Source organism: Ursus arctos, unplaced genomic scaffold (genome assembly GCF_023065955.2).
Source record: "Ursus arctos isolate Adak ecotype North America unplaced genomic scaffold, UrsArc2.0 scaffold_23, whole genome shotgun sequence".
In the NCBI taxonomy this organism is placed as follows: domain Eukaryota; kingdom Metazoa; phylum Chordata; class Mammalia; order Carnivora; family Ursidae; genus Ursus; species Ursus arctos.
The window spans coordinates 30,977,550-30,997,230 of record NW_026622908.1 but is presented as its reverse complement, the minus strand read 5'-3'; the positions used below and the strand labels follow the sequence as shown (position 1 = coordinate 30,997,230).

Genomic DNA, 19,681 nt, shown 5'->3' with positions numbered 1-19,681 from the left:
AGCATGAATGAACTAAGTAAGAAAAATGTAAACTGCATTTCAATCGGGCTATCAAATAAAGGGTCTAATCCCCTATGGACATGGAATATAAATCCCCTTGATGTGAATAAAAGGTCTAATTTCCTGTGGAGATAGGATGTGAAACCTCTTGATTTAAATATCATTGTGTGTGTGTATGTGTGTGCACGTGTGTGTGTTTTGAAGGAAGAGTAAACCCCAACAAATATTTTTTTAATTAAAAAAGTAAGCCAAAGTCTAATCAGTACCATGACATGTGTATTCTCCACCATCTGTTAAGCATCCACGTGGAGAATTTTGAACTTTATTAAAAAGAAAAAAAAAACAAAAACAAAAAAAACCCGCTGGTAATTCCAACTGCTGCTGTCCTTAATTCATTTATATTGTACTGTACAAATTCCATGACACTTTGCAGAACTCTAAAATAAGCATCAGTGTTCCCACCTCGCTAAGATCAAGCAAATCCTCTTTAGTAGACAGCATCAGCAGTTCTGTGTATAAGATGAGGTGGTTGTAAATACTGCTTCTGTCAAACCAGTGGTATGTTTAGAGGGTATATCCCTTTTTTCAAGGTTTTGTAGGTTAGAATCTATTTGTCTAATTCTAACCCTGAAACTGAGTATAGGAGAGTTTGGGGAGAACTTTCCTAGTGCTTTACAAAACAAATAAAATGCAGTTATTTTTAGCTAAGTATATTTTTATATCTGCTGCTGCCAATATTCCTCCTCCCTTCTTCTTTGTCAAAATTCTGTCCTGTGTGTCTCCTCTAGAACATTCTCGCTAATAACTTCAGTGCACGTTCTTTCCTTGAATTTTACTTACTACATTAGAAAGGGGCTAATTGTGAATTTATTGTCTTTTCTTTGTGTTCTTGTTCATAAAATGGTAGCATTTTCACTCTATATTCTATTTCCTTTTAATAATGCATACCTTTTACCCAGGATTTAATTTTGTCACTAATTTTATATCAGTAACACATACCCAGTTCTTTAGAGGATAACTGTGTAATAGCATCCTGAAGACTGTTATCGTATCTCCTTCCTAAGTCTTCAGTGTTGATGAATATTGGTATTACTTACAAATGGAGTGGTTGAACTTCGGTCAGGTAGTAGAAAGTTTTTTTTTTTCATCTCTGAGTAAATTTTGTCTTCAACAAATGTATATTTCTCCATGTTAGTTTTTCTGCACACCAAAAGTTAGCATCGCTTGTTTCATTTGAGCAACTGGTGAATCTGAAGACCTGGAAAAGTTTTTCACTGCATTTTAGGTAGGAAGATAGGTAAGATTCATTCTTGACTTTCTGGATTTGTGAAAAGTTACAACAAGTCTCTTTCTGTCTCTGGTATGAAGGGTGCAAGTTCTATTTTCAGATTGTATGATTGATTCATGGAGGGGACAAGGGATGAATTTTTAAGGCAGTACCTTGTAAGAAGATGTCTGAGTGGGTGTTGCCCTATCATAACTGATATAAAACAGATAACGCAGAATGGAACACAAACACGTTGAGTGACTGAGTGAATCACTGACATGCAATTGTGGAAGGCAGGGGCTGGTACCTGGAGCTCCTTTTGAGAGAAGCTTTTTAAAATCTGTGTGAGAAGGGGCGCCTGGGTGGCTCAGTTGGTTAAGCGACTGCCTTCGGTTCAGGTCATGATCCTGGAGTCACAGGATTGAGTCCAGCATCGGGCTCCCTGCTCAACAGGGAGTCTGCTTCTCCCTCTGGCCCTTCCTCCCTCATGCGCTCTCTCTCTCTCTCAAATAAATAAATAAAGTCTTTAAAAGAAATTTAAAGATAAAATAAAATCTGAGAATTTGATGGAAATAAAGTAATGGGTTGATTGCGGGCAGGGGGTGGGGAGGTCCTGCCATGTCTCCGTCTCCCTTCTGTATTGACCAGAGCAGTGGAACTGGGAATGATCGACTTAACGTAGCTGAAAAACAAACCCGATTTGCGGTTGAGTCGTACCTATAAACTTCTGTCTTTTTCTTTGGGATCTGTCTTACTGTCGTGTGAACATGTTGATAGTATCGCTGAATGTCCCAATATTGATCACCGTGACTACCTGTCTCAGAAACTGTGACTTGAAGTGTTATAGGCTCTGTGAACTCTTCTGCCTGAGCAAGCCCTGATAAAACCTAGTGATGTGAATGTCAGGGGAACCGGGGCTTGGAATTACATGCTGGGTTTATGGAGCAGTTCTTGACAGATGGATTGATTGGAGGGGGCGGTACTAGCCATTCCGGACACCAGGCCGTTGGCCTATTGTTACAGAAAATATATTAAGGAAAGAAGGTGGACGTTACGTTTTTTTCTCCCTCCATTCTGGCTTCGTCCTCTACAACTTTTCCTTTCTCATCTCCTTCTCTCCCTACCCCTTTTTCTTTTTAACTTCCATTAACTTATTAGTCAGTGACAAATGGCCAGTTTGTGACACTTAGCCTTTTCTCAAAGCTTCAGGTTAATGTTCCAAGATAATTAGCTACGTTTCAAGGTCTCCTTTATAAGTGAATAACACTGAAAATACCAAATTGTTTACTCTGTATAACCTTCATTAATGATTAGCAGAATTCATGATTTCTTTATTTAAAACACATAATAGTAGGCTCACTTTCTGTGGAAGTGAGAGGATACTTAAGAACTTTGCTTGATAGCGCATAGCTAAAATTTATGAAATTTGATAGCTGTATTCTCTTCCTGCTGCCCATAATTGGTACTCTTCCAGATCAGGGTCCTGCTGGCGTTACAGTGATCGGTGTGTTTGCTGGAGCTGCAGGACTAAGCTCTAGAACAAGACTGGGCAGTGGAGCTTAAGCCAGCCAGCCAGAGTGCACGGCAACTCCTTGATCGGCCTGCCCTTGAAAGAGTGTCCAGGGCTTCTGTACGCTTATGGCGCGCCTCCACTGCAGAGCTCACCTAACTGCAGATGGTTGCTTTTCAAAACGCAGTGATAGATATTTAAGTGACCAAAGGCATCAGTGCTTCCCTCAGACCTTGATTTTTCATGCTCAGCTACAAGCTTGGCATTCTTCTGTTGGGAACACAGCAAGGAGGGCAGGGCAGCGCATTTCTGAGTGGCACTGGGAAACATACCAGAGTCTTCTTTCACAGAAAATTTTACCCAGCTTATATGATCTGACCCATGTCCCATCTGCACGGCTTTCTTCTCTTCCCCTTTTTTTCTTCTCGAAGACTAATGTAAGTTTGCAAGTATTTTGATCCCCGTGCCTCCCCACAGGTTCCACAGGCTTTGTTTCAGGCCCTGGGGGAGGAACAGTTGTGAATGCAGTGTGACTCACCGACTCCCACTTTGCTGATGCTGGTTCTGATTGGTCGTCACCTTGTTCTAGCCATATGGCTGCAGAGTACTCTAGCCGGCATCCCTTCCTCGTTCTTTCCCCTACGGTTCCCTTCTGTTGTACACAACGCTGGTAGTGGGTTCCGGGCTTTGTCTCCTGCTTCTAGTTTACCCCAGTTAGGCAGTAAGTAGGAGAGCACGGTGTATTTCCCAGGGATGGCTGTAGAGGAAAAATACCTTTTCCTTTTGTGCCTGGTAGAGTAATTATTTCGTTTCCTGTGCTGTTTTTGTTCAAAGTTTATTTTTTGGCAGGTGTCACGTTTGTGTTCTATTATTTCCTCATGGTTTCTCTCCTCCCCCTGATTTGAGCTGGGTTCTTTGGTAGAGGTTCTTGGAGTCCCTTTCTTGGGCCACTGATGCTACACTTCAGCTAGTTTGTTACTATGTTTGTTTAGTGCTGGTTTTGTGTTAGGGAGGGGGACTGAAAGCGACTCTAAATAATGATTTAATTGTTAAATGTCTTAATGTTCTGAAAGTCACTAAGCAATAAAATCTACCTGTGATACTCAAAATCTACCTGTATCAGCTCAATTACTCTATCCTTTTATACTTGAGAAATAGGATTTTGAAGACTTGAAAGTTAATTTTTTATAAGAATTTGATATTTCTAGGGGCGCCTGGGTGGCTCAGTCATTGGGCGTCTGCCTTCGGCTCAGGGTGTGATCCCAGCGTTCTGGGATCGAGCCCCGCATCAGGCTCCTCTGCTGGGAGCCTGCTTCTTCCTCTCCCACTCCTCCTGCTTGTGTTCCCTCTTTCACTGGCTGTCTCTCTCTCTGTCAAGTAAATAAATAAAATCTTTAAAAAAAAAAAAAGAATTCGATATTTCTATTAATTTGCATTTTTATTATTCTACAGATGGTTTCTGCAAAGACTTTGGACTCTGCATCCTTTTTTCTTTTCTTTGTAAAATTTAACTACTCAAAGAGGCAGCGCTAAGCAGAGTGTAAAGTTTAGCAGACTCCCCCCCCACACACCATGGCCTTTCTAGGATATTTTCATTGCCTAAAAAGAATCAATAAAAAATATAAAAAATTCTCTCAACGATATATTTTTTTTTTAAAGATTTTATTTATTTATTCAACAGAGATAGAGACAGCCAGCGAGAGAGGGAACACAAGCAGGGGGAGTGGGAGAGGAAGAAGCAGGCTCATAGCAGAGGAGCCTGATGTGGGGCTCGATCCCATAACGCCGGGATCATGCCCTGAGCCAAAGGCAAACGCCCAACCGCTGTGCCACCCAGGCGCCCCTCAACGATATATTTCTTATTGACTTTTAAAGTTTTTAAAAATCCATTTTATAAATATTTCAGTGTTCAAATATGTTAAGCAAGTAACCTTACAAATTCGGATTCTTTAGAGGATATGTGAGATGAAGTTGGTTAGAATCATAAGGTGACATTTGAAATCAACCTGGCCATATGGTTTCACTTAACCCTTTATTTAAAGATCTTAATTTACTTCCTTTTCTTCAGTCATGATCTCTATTAGAAAATGGCAGTCTATTTTTATCAGAAATAACGAACCTCAGCTCATGAACTCACTTGAAAATATATGAGTGCTGCTGCTTACACTTGCTTCCAGCCATTAGGCCAAGAGAGGCAGCCCAAGTCTGGCCCCAGATTGTTTTATATGACATGTTCTTTGAGTCATTTGCTGGTCTCTGGTCCCCATCACTTTACACATCATGTGAAGAGACATTTACTTAGCTGCGTAGTTCTAACCCTGAGTATAATTGTGGACAAAATAGGTCCTTGCCCTCGTGGAGCTTACGTTCTGTTGAAATACATTATAGTAATGAAAGTATCCAAATACGCATTTTTCTTGGATTTGAATTAAGATCTAGTAAATTCAAGAAACTTTCATTTTTAAATTTTTATCTCGTGTAACTGAATCCCTCCTCTGCTTAAACAAATGTAACGTTTCCACAGGTCCTATCCCAGCAAAGAGGTCCTGCTCATGAGTTACACATTTGAGTAATTAGAATGAGTATTGTTTGTATGGCATATTTCTGAGATCAAGGTTTCTCTGTTTAAAAGTCTGTTTAATGTTTGAAACTGATACATGATATTTGTGTGAATAACAAAAATTAGTATGGCCGGGGTCTGTGTTATCAGACACAAAAAATAAAACGACCCACAGTGTGCATAGTTGTGAGTACTTTACATCTAGCAGCTTCATAAGAACCCTAAGGATATTGTTAATCAGCTCATTTTACAGAACAGGAAATTGAGACACAGATAGATTAAGTAACAAGTAACTTGACGAACATCAGAGAGCTGGTAAGTCGCAAATCTGGGTCTCCGGAGTCATGTCTTCATGGCTACGCTATGTTGCCCTCCCAGCCCAGCACGCCAAGCTAATAATAATCTGAGCTCTGCTGCGTGCTCTCCATTGTCTTTTCTTCACCCCGTGTGGCTCAGTTTCCCTTGACGTATAAAATGTTTTTTATGCTGTTGGTTTCTCCTCATGTGTCACATCTGTAAATTTTAGACGTAACATGTTTTAGATGAAGCCAGTTACGGACACATGTCAGAGGTGTATAGTTGCTGCACATTTCACAGAGCTGGTAGAACAATATGCTGATAGCTGTACTTTCTTTTTGTCTTCATGGGGTAGAAAAGAGTAGTTGAACAGCTACGGAAGAACCTGATAGTAAAGCAAGAACAACCAGACAAGTTCCAAATACAGCCATTGCCACAATCTGAAAACAAACTACAAACAGCACAGCAGCAACCACTCCAGCAGCTACAACAGCAGCAGCAGTACCACCACCACCACGCCCAGTCGGCTGCACCCTCTCCCAACCTGACCGCTTCACAGGTAAAAGTGTGGAGGGAGCCCTGCAGCCCCCCTGCTGTAGGCTGATCTGTTATCCTTCGTGGAGAGCTGGGGCCTGTTTCAGACCATTCTAAGTTCAGCTAGCACTAGACAAAAGTTATTCCGGTTACTTTTTAATACTATGCCGTGGGGTAAAAATCTCTTGAAATTCATTGGCAGAAGGAAATGATATCACTACGGAGCAAAAGTTAAATGATTTCCCCACCTGTCCAAAGAAGAGGGGAAAGGTCGTCAGTGACAAAGAAAAATCACTTCTCTGTGTCAGAACAGAACTAAGGTCTTATTTTGAATTTCTGGAAATATTTCTTTGCACTTGTTCTAAAAGCCTGTGTGACTCTGCCTCCTCTGGAATTGTTTTGCTGGAACTCTTAGCAGTTAGGTGTGGAGATATTCCAGGAGCAGTACTCTTGGAACCAGGTAGAAAGGCATTCAGAAGAAGGGTGATATGTTTCCATTATTCAGAGAAACAAAATATTCGTTTCTAAGTCCATATTCATGAGCATATGAGTTTGTTCTAATATATTGAAGGAAATCTGAAATGGAAGCTACAAGTCCAAACTAGAACTAAGAACTGGAGGCTTAGTAACATTCTAACTTGGGATAGCTTTGCAGATGTTTTTGCTGAAAGGGGCATTTAAACTAGCATATAAGGACAGTAAGGCAGCATACACAAAAAGGACATATTTGGGAATAATGCTCAGTTAAGAAAACTATTCAATGCAAATGGTTTTGACATTTTTAATGGTTAAAAATATTTCCTATTTCAATAATATTTCATATTATTTTATATGAAAATTATATGAAAGTCCAATTTCAACATCCGTAAATGAAGTGTTATTGGAACACACACACACACACACACACACACACACACACACACACAAGAAAACTATTAAGGCTTGATTTCCACACACCCACCTGTCATGTGGGCATACCTTTTAAAATGGGATGGTTGAGTAGTGGTTTCTGATTCTTTGGGATCATGACCCCTGTTGAGACTTTGGTGAAAGCTGTAGATCCTGTCCCCAGAATAATACACATTCACACCTAATAATACTCATTTTTGCACATGATTTCAGGGACGTTGGGACCTTCTGAAACTCAAGCACGGGCATCCTTTACATGTCAATGCCACGTCTTCACTGTATACATAGAGAAAAAGATTATAGTTTACTTAGTTATTCACTGTTTATGGACATTGAGCTGGTTCATATATAACATTTTTCAAGTGAAGAATACATTACTTGTAAAAAATACTAAAGATTACTAAAGATAGTTGACATTTAGTTGAGGTTACTGTATACGGCTACTCTCTTGAGCGCTTTACATATATAACATACACAGTCCTTATGCCAACCCTAATAAGGAAGGTATTATTATTATTATTATCATTATTATTATTATCATTATGTTTTTTGAAAAGAAAACTAAGACACAGAGAGATTAAGTAATTATCTAAAATCATATAGGTAGTATGTGTGGTAGAGCCGAGATTTGAACCCACGTGTTCTGGTGAAAAAGTCCATCCATTCACTGCTCTTCTGTACCGCCATACAGTACCAAGAAAAGAAATGCCAACATTATATAAAATGCCAAAGTAGGAAAAAGAGTAATTCCTGTTGTAAATCCGATAGCTAGAGCATAAATTTTACCATAATCTCCACTCCAAGGCTATTTGAAAATTAAGCATTCAAACTGACTTTTAAAACCCCCTGACCAGGACTTGTATTTCTTCTGAAGGATTGCCTATCAGATTACTTTTGTTGTAGTTGATTAGTTTATTCTCTTTGCAAAGTACAGTTTGATCAGAAAGTGTTTATGGGGAAGGAGTGCGGTAGAATTCATTGTTCCCTGGTATGTAGGAGTTTTCTCTCTTAACCCATGAAAACATTCTGTTCAAGTAACATTCTGTGTCCCACAAATCAGAGGAAATACTTATATAATACTTATAACAGCTCTTCCCTTCCCTAGTAATCTGAGTTCCGTGGTGCTTTGGGATGGTGAACGATAGTAAGGGGCGAAGGGCTATCCCCAAAATAGTGTTGTGTGGCATCTCTCCACCTGGTGGCCCACCTGATATATTTAATTGATTTAGCTAAGCTTGTTTTATACTATTTTGTTTTGTTAAATGCAGATGTATAATTTTAAAAGCCAAAAGACCCTGTAAGTTTTTGGTTTCTGTCTTTACGATAAACTGTCAATCAGTATTTATTGGGTGTTCTCGGTGTGCTAGATTCTGGTATACAAAGAGGTAGTGATGGTCCCTGCCTAGAATCTGGTATATTATCACCATTTTCATTCATTCTGTAAATATTTATTGGGTCTTTATTATATGCAAACACTGAGCTAGGCAATGAAGAAGGTAGATTCACAAATAAGACAGAATTTTAAAAATTTAGAGAAGAAGAGAAAATATAAACTGCCAACAAAGAAGAACAAAATGAAAGTACCAGTGAAGAGCTGTAAAAAGACCAGAGGACAGAGTTATTTTAACTAGAGAGATCAGAGGTGCTTCACGAATGAGTTGACACTTGAGCAGGATGTGGACAGATCAGTGAGATTTTAGTGATAGAGCAGAGGGGAAGAGCATCACAGATGCAGAGAACTGTGTGAACAAAAGTATGGAGTCACAAAAGTAAATGCATGCCTTAGGAACAGCAAAGAGGCTGATGTGGCTGTAATGTGGATTCTGGGAAATAACGGAGAGGGAGATGAAGCCAGAAATGTAGAAAGAAGCTAGCTTCTAGAAGCCCTCCAATGCATGGCAGAACTGTTGGAGTTTTGAGCAGTCAGTGGGGGTCATTAAAGGTTCATGAGGTCAAGGACAAATGGGAAGTTGTATATGGCATATATTAAATATCTAAGTTCAGAAAGGAGTAACTATTAAGTAGCAATCAGCTTGGGCAAACAAGAGGTGCTTGGAAAAGAAAGTTTTTTATTCTAAGTCAGGTGGCTAGCAGGGACCAAGGAATGGGGAGTGGGGGGACCAGTTCCCTTAGTTAACTCAAAATCATCCTCATAGGTAGATTTTGAAATTTTTTCAATTTACAGAAACAAATGAAAGACCGGAAGAGTTGAATGCAGGTATACCCTTCAACTTACATTCACAATCTTGTCCTTTTTAATGATGTAATACAAATGTGAAAAAGCATGCAGTTAATAAAACCAAATAGAAAATAAACCCTTACGGACAAAAAGAGGAGTGGGGTGGTTCTATTTGTAGTCATCTGAGTGCACAACAGTTACCTGCTGTTCAAAATTAAATGAAAATAGTCTAAAATAGATATGGAAGCTCACTAGAGCCCACAGTAATAATCCCTGTAAGTTCTGATTTGTTCATTGGAGTCTGTCTTAAATCAACACCTCATTCTCTGCAGGTAAACAATAACAACTTGGGGGAAAAAAGGATTTTGTTTTAGTGCTTCTTGCCATGTATTTCTGCATTGACTTCTAGTTGGTGCAGTTTAGATTTTGTCAAAATTAAAGAACCTCTTCATGACACTGTGGGGAAACTGCTCTCTTATCTCAAAGCCAATCACAATTGGACAGCATCAACCAGCCAGGCACTCTACTCATAGCTTCCAGGAAAATAATTTTCTTTGTTGTTGGATACCTTTCCTCTCCTGTGTCTTCTCTTCTTCCTGCCAAACAGGTTAGAGGTTGTCATTAGGTTTGGATTTCAAAATTCTGGATTCTCTTTCTCATCTAAACTCTAACACTCCTAAGATTTAGTTTATATTCCCAAGCAGTGAGAATAGAATAAGCGCCAGACCAGAGCTAAAGGTTTAAGCAATACCTGTGTCAGCACCTGGTGTAAATAGTACTAGGCCTTGTACCTCTGTATACAGAGAATTATGCAGGTGCTAGAACACATGTTGTGAAGTTAGCCACAACTAAATATTTATCAAGTAGAATAAAATGCTAACTTAAGATGTCAACAAACCTGTCAGGTTTCAGGGTTTTTTAAGTGTTGCGGTTAATGGTAAGTATAAAATTCAGGTGAGTTTGACATTTCACTGACTTTTTTTAAAAAAGAGTAATCACTTTAGGGTGATTCAAAATATTGATAGTGATTTACCTGAACCAGGGATGTTTCAAACAAAAGTACATGACCTCTTTCAAAGCAGTAACAGCATGCACAATTGTTTTTAAAATCCATGTCAGTGAGTTCTGCTGATGAGAGCTTTTACTTCCACAACCTGTGTTGGCACCAAGATTGAAGGCCGTCTGGTGTGACTTGCTCACCATTTGTAAAGGTCTTTGTATTTTAATGTCTTAAACTGAAAGATAGGGCTAATATCACACTGGGTTAAAAACACTTACTACACATAGCTGGCAATATGAAGTCAGTCCTTTCTGCTACACTACTATAATATTTCTAATGCTAAACAGCATTTAGCTTTTATTTGGTTTTCATCATGGATAGATAGTAGATGACCGGCCACCCCCCACCCCCGAATAAATACCAGTGTCCCCCTTTTACTTCCATTTCACATTTGAGGAGGCACTGGCAAGGAGAATGAGACATGCCTGCGTTGTTGATCAGAGAAGAGGAAACAAAGATCTGGGTGACTTTAATTACAAGCGTTAATAAGGATTGCTCATAGGCTGCGATGGGGTAGATGAGGCCAGATCACTAATTGTTTTCATTGAAAGAAAATAAAGATATTAAAAGATTAGGTGATGTATGTGTGTGTTTCAGGCAGAAGATGGAAATAAAGAATTACCTAGAAAAAAACCAACTTAGTACACAAGTACTGATACAGTCACTGAAATAGAAATGCACAAGGGGATTCGTTCAGATCTGGTTCAGGGAGAGCAGGGTCCTTTTCACTGGCCTAGAGCAATGCTGTCCAGTAGAACTTTCCGCAGTGTTGGAAATCTTCGCTGTCCAGTGTGGTAGCCACTAGCCACGGGTGGCTCTTGAACGCTTGAAATGTGGACAGTGTGACTGAGGAGCTGATGTTTTATTTTGTTTTAATTAAACTTGAATTTAAATAGCCGCGTGTGGCTGGGAGCTACCAAATTGGTCAGTGCTAGTGTAGAGTAAGAAGAAAAAGGTGGAGTAGTACCGAAATCAGAACCAGCACGTTGGGCCAGATAAATTTCCATGTGCCTGGAACGTTTGGATCTTGAGGATCTTGAATGAGTAGTGGCCCTGGATGGGGGTGTGTGCCATGTAATAAGGTTGTTTGCATTTTCTCGTGTAACCGGCCCCTTCAACTGCTCCAGTAAGAAGTCTAGAAACTGCGGCTACAGAGCAGCAGTACTTGGGGAGGATCAGTCAAGTCCTGTCACCTCTGTTCGTCCTCTGAGCTGTAAGCCTTATTTTGTTTAAGCAGTGGGGGAGGGGGAGAGGGAGAGAGAGAATCTCAAGCAGGCTCCACGTCCGGCACAGAACCAGACACGGGGCTCAGTGTACGACCCCTAGATCATGACCCGAGCCGAAACCAAGAGTCAGAGGCTTAACCACCTGAGCCACCCAGACGCCCCTGATCTATAAGCTTTTTGAAACGCAGGTGTTTGTTTCCACTTTGTCATGTTTCACTGGGTCTTTGATTGCTTCTGCAGCAGCTCTCCAGAGAAAAGGTTGTAGTTAGTGACTCACAGCCCTTTGGTATCAAGAGCTGGCATTTACTATACTAGTTGGTTAATAGGTTTTATTATCTAGAGTTTGGGATTTACTGCCTCTGAGGCAGCAATTGTGCTAATCCTCATGTGAGTTTCCCTTCCTCCTCTCTAGGGTGACACTCAAAAGAATAAAAAGACACTGTCCTGCCATCCCAGCTTTTGTGTCACAGGAGGCAGATAACCAGAATTATATGATGGCTTTCTTCATATTGATGAGGTTGTAGCAATTAAAGATAGAGATGGTGTGTACCTCATTGATTTGCAACTTCTACGGAGTTTAAATTAATTGAGAGCAAGCCAAGAATAAAAAAACAGATAAATAGGTACACTCATATTCTATATTTGTAAACCCACCCCATTCATTGTTGCAAATCCTGTGCCCATATTTGTCTACAGTTATTACTATGAACTTGAAGCTAAATTTGAAAACTCTGGCACAAAGTAGAGATGATCTTTCCCTATAGTAAGAAGTGTGCTGTATGTACACAAAGGAAATGTTATATTGAGAAACTTGATGAGAAGAATCACTGCTTTGTTTTCTTCTGGGGTTTAGCAGCATATTGTTTATTGGGATCACACTTCAGTGTCCTAATATCTGTTCTCCATGTCTCCTAGAAGACTGTCACTACAGCTTCTATGATTACCACAAAGACACTACCTCTCGTCTTGAAAGCAGCAACTGCGACCATGCCTGCCTCTGTTGTGGGCCAGAGACCTACCATTGCTATGGTGACCGCCATCAACAGTCAGAAGGCTGTGCTCAGCACTGATGTGCAGAACACACCAGTCAACCTCCAGACGTCTAGTAAGGTCACTGGGCCTGGGGCAGAGGCTGTCCAAATTGTGGCAAAAAACACAGTCACTCTGGTAAGCCAGCAGCTGCTACTCATGTGTGCCCACATGAGAGGGTTCAGGATATGCATTTGTAGAGTATATCCATTTTATGCTCCTGCTGGATTTTTTAGTCGCCGCCATTCAGCCATACCAAGTTTTCCTTTGGGGCTGACAAGAGAATATGGCATTCGTACTATCTGCTCAAATAACTGTAGAGGTGTCCCTTGACACCAAGGACCAAAATCCATTCAGTGCATTATCTGCAGTCAAAGTGTGACTTGACTTGGGGAGGAATGTCCTTTGCAGCGGCACGCGCACTGTTTCATGTAGCTCTCTCCATCCTAGTCGCAGACCTGCCTGTGAAACTTGAGTGCTTACACTCTCTGGTTCTGTATTACCCATTTGGGGAAAACTCCCTGCTGAACTCCTTTGGTTCACTATCCCTTGAAATTGGCTGCACCCAGGAAGTACTAGAAAAGGCTGAGGCAGTTTAAAAATATTCAAGAAACTCACAAATTAACAGTGTCCATGTCCAGGGTCTATCAGAATAAAAGATCCCTTGAAGAATTAACTTGAGCAAAAACTGTTCATGAGATTCTAGGGTAAAACCATTTAGAAATTGATGCTCTCTGAAGCTTGGGGCGAAATATAACCAAATTGTGGTTTTAAAGTCTGTTCTTAAAATTGCAGCTAAGAGCTCTTGGTGGCTTTTGAATGATGACCAGTGATGAGTAAAACTAGACAGCAGTAAAGTGAAGCTTCAGCACTTACCAGGAATCTTGAGAGAAGCGACCAGTTATCTCAGCCAAATGCTGAGAGTTAGGAAATTCTCTATAGGAATAAAGCCATTCACTGCTAGATACAGCTCTTATATTAGGAGAAAGCCCATTTGGCCAGGCAGCAAGTTTGATTTTACTTTGGATCCAGTCTTGACTTTTTAAATATGTACGTGCAAGAGTTCTTGAAAGTCAAAGGAAATTGTCTAAGATTGCCGAGCCTGCTGTGTTTTACATTAGGCTGTAAGGACACAGAAATGTGGTTGGTTCATTTTGTAGGGTAAAACATGCAGTTGGGAGAGTAAAAAAGTTTTCTTCAGGCAGTGTTAGTTCAGGTGGTTAATTCTACAGTGAAAACTTTTAGAAAATATTGTCTGACCCAGAGAATAGTGATGCAGTAAATACTCTAAGAACGCCTAGCTTTGATATTGAACAATTATTGTCGTCTGTGGTTTATTTATTTTTCCCATTTTTTAGCAGGTTCAGGCAACACCTCCTCAGCCCATCAAAGTACCACAGTTTATCCCTCCTCCTCGACTCACTCCACGTCCAAACTTTCTTCCACAGGTGAGTAAACCAGTGACAAGCCCAGTGATGGGTTAGAACAGACAGAAGTCCTCGTGGGCCCTTTCTAAGCAGCCTGAAGTATGCTTATCCATTCAGCTTTGTTCAGATCTTACTTAGTTAGCTAAAGGTTCTAGATGCTGATTTCTATACCGTGAAGAAGTTTATTTGATCACCAGGTTTTCTTAGCAAAGACCAAAGGCAGTAGCAGGGAGATGTAAGGAAAAGGAGGATTTAAGATAGCACCATTTTAAACCTTATGATGTTAACTTACTGGAAGTTTAGCCAAACCTGCCTGCCAGTGGGGAAGGAATGCAGTCACTACTTTTTTTTTTTCCTGTATGCCAAAGAGAGTAGGGAAGGAAACAATAGCTAAACTAACCAGTAGAAACCAGAGAAATTTAGCTTTACTCTGGAAGTAATGGCATTAAGCATCATTTTTAAACATAAAAATGCCCATAAAAGTTTAGACTAGGGGTCCACACAGTGAACTTTCTACCTAGACCCAAGCAGCTCTGCTTGCCCATATTGCCCTGGGAGTATTCTTCTAGCAGTTGGACTGAGCTAACTGTTCTCATTGCAGGATGTCAGGATTGCCCCAGTCTGCGTTTTGAAGGTACTTGACTTGCCTAGTAGAAAGGCTAGGAGTTCCCATCTGAGGCCCCACATTGTAGGCAAAGAGAAGAGAAAGGAATTTTGGGGTCACTGGGGTCACTGGACATAGGTGATTTCCAGATTGCCTGTGCAGTAGGTTTGGGCATTGAGAACATGAGATAAGGTGATTTCAATCATTTATCCAGTAGAGCCTTAATAAATACCTTGGGTATCCAAAAAGTCAGTTTTTAAGACAGATAGTTCTTTGCTCTCAGAGAGCTTCAGATCTGTGTACAGGCAATCACAGTGTCCATTATGGGAAGTACAGGGTAGTCTGACGGAGGGACACCCAACTCATTCTTAAGAGTATTCTAGAAAGTTCCTTAGAAGAGTCGACATTCAGTCTGAGACCTAAAATGCTAGTCAAGTTAGCCTGACAAAGTTTTGGGGGAAGAATAAAAATGTCCCAGGCAGAGGGTAGAGCATATATGCAAATCCAGTATGGAGAGATGCATGTAAGCCTAAGGAACCAAAAAGCAGTTTGGTGTAGCTAACCATAGTGGGCCATGTAACTGAGGCTAGGGTAAAAGGTGAGGCTAGAGAAGCCCATTGTGCCAGAGCCTGTGGAGCCTTCTAGACTATGTAGGAATTTGGGCCTTATCCCAAAAACAGTGGGGATCCATGAAAACCTTTCCAAACAAATACTTGAAATGATCAGATTTTGTTTTAGAAAATTCCGTCTTGTCATTGTGTGGAGAATAGATTGGAGATGATCAAGACTGTGGGCAAGAAGAATAGTTAGGACATCATCAACAATAATAGCTAATGTTTAAAGACTCCTGCTGTGTGCCGGTTACTGTGCTCGGCACTTTCTGTGGGTTATCTATTTTAATCCTCACAACAGCCCTGTGAAAGTAGGTATTATTTTTTTTAGGTAGGGAACCTAGGGCTTAGTGCATGTTTTCCAAACAGTGGGCCATGACCGGTTAGTAGGCTATGTGAAATCAATTTAACAGATTGTGACCCGAGTTTTTAAATTAAATGAACAAAACAGAATATGAGATATTAGAGCATATAGCACATATGCAATGTCTCATGAAGTTTCGTTTTATAGAGATACAGATCTACGTCTATATGCGTGTACGGGTCACGGTAAGAAATGCATTCCCTACTGTGTGTCTGCAGCAGCCACCACACAGTCATCTTAAATTCAGCTGAGTGTTCAGATTCATGAGACTGTCAGGGCCCACGCTTGGTACCAGTCTACTTGGAGCAACACAAGACAGAAACCAGAGCTTACCAGCAGACAGCATCAGACATTTTTTTGTCACCCCATATAGCAGTCTCTACAGCTGTCCAGTGATAGCTGAGGTGCAGGGAAATGAGACCTTGATCAGGACGGTGGGAGAGCCATCTTGGCACAGAAGTCTTGTGCCACACAGGACAGTGTATCTTGTAACAATTCCGTAGTCATGACTTTCAAGCCCCCCGCCACTGGACATGCTCAGTTACAAAAGTCACCCCACTTCATGAACCCAAAACATGGTGTCCCATCGAGTATTTATAATTCTCCCCATTCAGATTCAATTTAGCAGTAAGCAATCATTTTTACCATAAGCAATGTTGCCTGGTAACATAGTTGACATTCTTACCCTTCATCAGGTTTCCAGGGGAACAGAGCTGGAGAGTTAACTGCAGGTCAATCTTTCATGCATAAGGGGAAAAGATTTTGCCCATAGGGTCACTGTACAGAAAGTTTGAAAAATGCTGGCTTAGATCAGGTATGTTACCTGAGGTTAGCCGGCTAGTAAGGAGTAGGAACCAGGATTAGAACCCAGGCAAGGCTGACCCCATGTTTTTAATCATAATTTTTTGTCACGGTTCCAGTAAGCCAAACGTAAGGTAGAGCAGTGGCAGGATGAGAATAGAAAGTAGCCATATTTGAGAAGGTTTTAGGAAGTAGAGGTGGAGTGGGAAGCATCAAGAACGGTTCTGAAGTTTAAATAGCAAGAAAAGACCATTTGCTGAGGGGGTGATAATAGGAGGAAGGAGAGCGTTGGAGGAAGAAATAGGTGAGTTTTGGACATTTTGATTTTTTTGTTGTTGTTTTTAAACATTTTATTTTTAAGTAATCTCTACGCCTAACGTGGGGCTCAAACTCACAACCCCGGTATTAAGAGTCACACGTTCCACTGACTAAGCCAGCCAGAAACTCCTAGACATTGTGATTTTTAATTTCTTGGGAGACTTCCAAGTAGAGATATATGACAGGCAGTTGAGTATAGGATTCTGAAGTTCAGGAAATGTCTGATCCTGAGATACTGAGTATGGACATCTTCAGTACACAGATGGTAATTGAATCCCTGGGATAGGTGAGAACTCCCAGGAAGAGTGAGGAGAAGAAAAGAGGTTCCAGGACAAAACTCTGAGAAATACTTACATTTAGAATTGGGCAGAGGAAGAAGAAGCCCACAAAGGTGACTTAGAGCAGCCAAGAACAGGGAGTTAGAGAGCAAGGAGCCACGCTGAATTGAAGCCACGGATATGAAGAAATTTAGAATGTGAATTAAGACCAGCGGCAGCATTATTACTGAACTGGGCACAAATCCTGGCTGGGACCAGTCTCTGGATTAGGCATTTGACCTCAGCCTGAAGAGGCAGCATGTTATGCGAGAGGGAGCTAAGGTTTGGATTCAGAAGAACCACATTGTAGGGTAACATTTGGACCCTCTTAAGAGCTGATGAGTCTTTTATAAGATTATATATCCTGATAGCTGTAGAATTAATAACACTAAAATGAATATTAATAAATATTGGTACTAAATACCATTTCACATATAAAGTGTGAAAGACTTTGTCTTAGACTTACAAGACTTGAGAAATTTCTTCAAGTAATATGATAATTATCCTCTCTTTCCCCGTAGGTTCGACCCAAGCCTGTGGCCCAGAATAACATTCCTATTGCCCCAGCACCTCCTCCCATGCTTGCAGCTCCTCAACTTATCCAGAGGCCCGTCATGCTGACCAAGTTCACCCCCACGACCCTCCCTACCTCCCAGAATTCCATCCACCCCGTCCGTGTCGTCAATGGGCAGACTGCAACCATAGCCAAAACGTTCCCCATGGCCCAGCTCACCAGCATTGTGATAGCTACTCCAGGGACCAGACTCGCTGGACCTCAGACTGTACAGCTTAGCAAGCCAAGCCTTGAAAAACAGGTACAGGCAGAGTATGCATCTGTTTCTGGCAGTAGTGGCCTTGCCATCGAGGCTGGGCTGTCTCTAAATACAGTCTCCCAAGAAGAGCACCATTGTCAGTAACCTGTTGTTTACCATGTGATCATTTATCCACAGTGCAAAAGGGCCAGTCTTACTGAAGAAAGTTGGGTTGCTTTCCCCACCATCCGCTTACAGATGGATTCAGGTTCCTGTGGGAGTGCGCTCCCCCTGCTGGTTCTGAGCAGAAATTCACAGATGGGTTCTGCTGCTCTCAGGAAGCACAGAGATAAGATACGCAGAAAATGGCATATTCGTTTTGGCCCAGTAAGAATCCAGATGAGGATATCACTGTGAAAGTCAGGAAGAGTAAACAAAATAGGGAAAGGGATTTCATTTGACAGATTTCCCCTGGTTATTGCAGATAACAAAGAACCAAATGAAAAAATTAAAATTACTAAAAAGCCCTTTTATAACTCTAGAGAATACAGCCGTTTTAGCTCAAATATTAAAGTCTCTCATGTATACTTCTAAAGTCAGATTTTCTGTTAAAAACACAAGGCTAGAGAAATACAAGTAATCTCCAAAAATACTTAAGGGTTCTGTGACAGAAGACTTCTAAAAACAAGAAAAAGGATTTATAGGCAGTCACCATGTTCTATTTAAAGAAAGACCAGTGATGAGAAAGAAGAATTTTTGCAAAGAAAAGCATCCTCTTTCAAGAAAGTTGCTTTAAAAAGTCATTGACCTATTTCTAATTGCTCAGGCTTGAGTTCTCATTCATCTGAAAATAGTCTCTGGTGATCCTGAGTCTTCTGCTTCTGGATGGCTGACCATGATTCAGAGAGGCTGGCCAGATGGTGGGAACGAGAGGCTTCCTGCTGCCTTGGCCTTCTTGAACAGAGCATAGAGCACCGGCTTTCTATCCAGACAGCTCATAAATGCAGCAGACCTTGCACTAAAAAGCTGGGTACTAAAACCTCGTGCTCAGAAAACACAAGGGAAAACAGATCTCTTTTCCTGGGGGAACCTACTGAAACCCCAGAAAGTGCTTTGAGGAACATTCAGAAAAAATTAGATACGTATGCTTTATGTCTTAAGTTTTCAAACTTAGTTGCAGCAGAACTTCATTATTAAAATATGAAAGCGAGATGCTCAAGCTGGGGAGTTTGGATAGGGTCGTGTTTGGAGATCAGTGGCCCTCGCGTCCTGTGCTGGCTCTCAGAACCTGAAGAGCCTTAGAGTTCCAAAGAATGTGGTTTCAAAACTCTCTTTTAGATTACCAAATAGTATTTTTCTCTGACCTCTTTTTTAACAAAGATACTTTCAGGAGACATTTTTTTCAGTTTCATCTTTTTACATTTCTTATTCTTCTGATTACATCTAAGATAGTACATATTTCTTATGAAAGAAAACTCAAACATTACAGAAATATATAATGTACAAAGTGCATCCACCCCATAATCTATGGGAAAAGTAAACTTCCCCCATAATTCTAACCCCTGACACTTAAACAGTATAAACAGTTCAACTTGTATTCCTTCACATATTTTCCTTGCACCTACTAACATTTTTAAAGCAAAAACCAAAATTAAACAATATGTATTTTGTAACTTGCTTTTTTTCATATTAGATCTTGAATATCTTTTCATGTTCTGGCCTTACATGTTCATAGAGTTTTTAATTTTAATTACAATACCATAAAAATGTACCCAGGAATTCTTAAAAATTTTTTTAAAATGTCTTTCCTAGCAGTAAATCCCACAGTCTCTCTTCTTATTGATCTAATGGAGGAATCCAGTCATTGCTAATTTTAGTGTAGCAGACCACCTGCTGGCCTAACAGGCTTGCGGGCC

The 19,681-nt window shown here is 40.6% G+C and overlaps 1 protein-coding gene across 24 annotated transcripts in view; it reads left to right on the top strand.

Annotated features, from left to right (window-relative positions):
• Positions 1-19,681, top strand: part of PHF21A (PHD finger protein 21A) — a 188,705-nt gene that overhangs the window by 130,194 nt on the left and 38,830 nt on the right. For 12 of the 24 annotated variants that reach the window (XM_048213527.2, XM_044388995.3, XM_026512036.4 and 9 more), the window contains 4 exons: positions 5,990-6,193; positions 12,458-12,709; positions 13,930-14,019; positions 17,535-17,828. In XM_048213527.2, coding sequence (XP_048069484.1) covers positions 5,990-6,193; positions 12,458-12,709; positions 13,930-14,019; positions 17,535-17,828 — 840 coding nt within the window. The remainder of the gene's footprint in view (positions 1-5,989; positions 6,194-12,457; positions 12,710-13,929; positions 14,020-17,534; positions 17,829-19,681) is intronic. The other 12 variants (XM_048213535.2, XM_048213516.2, XM_026512040.4 and 9 more) reach the window with 3 other exon arrangements.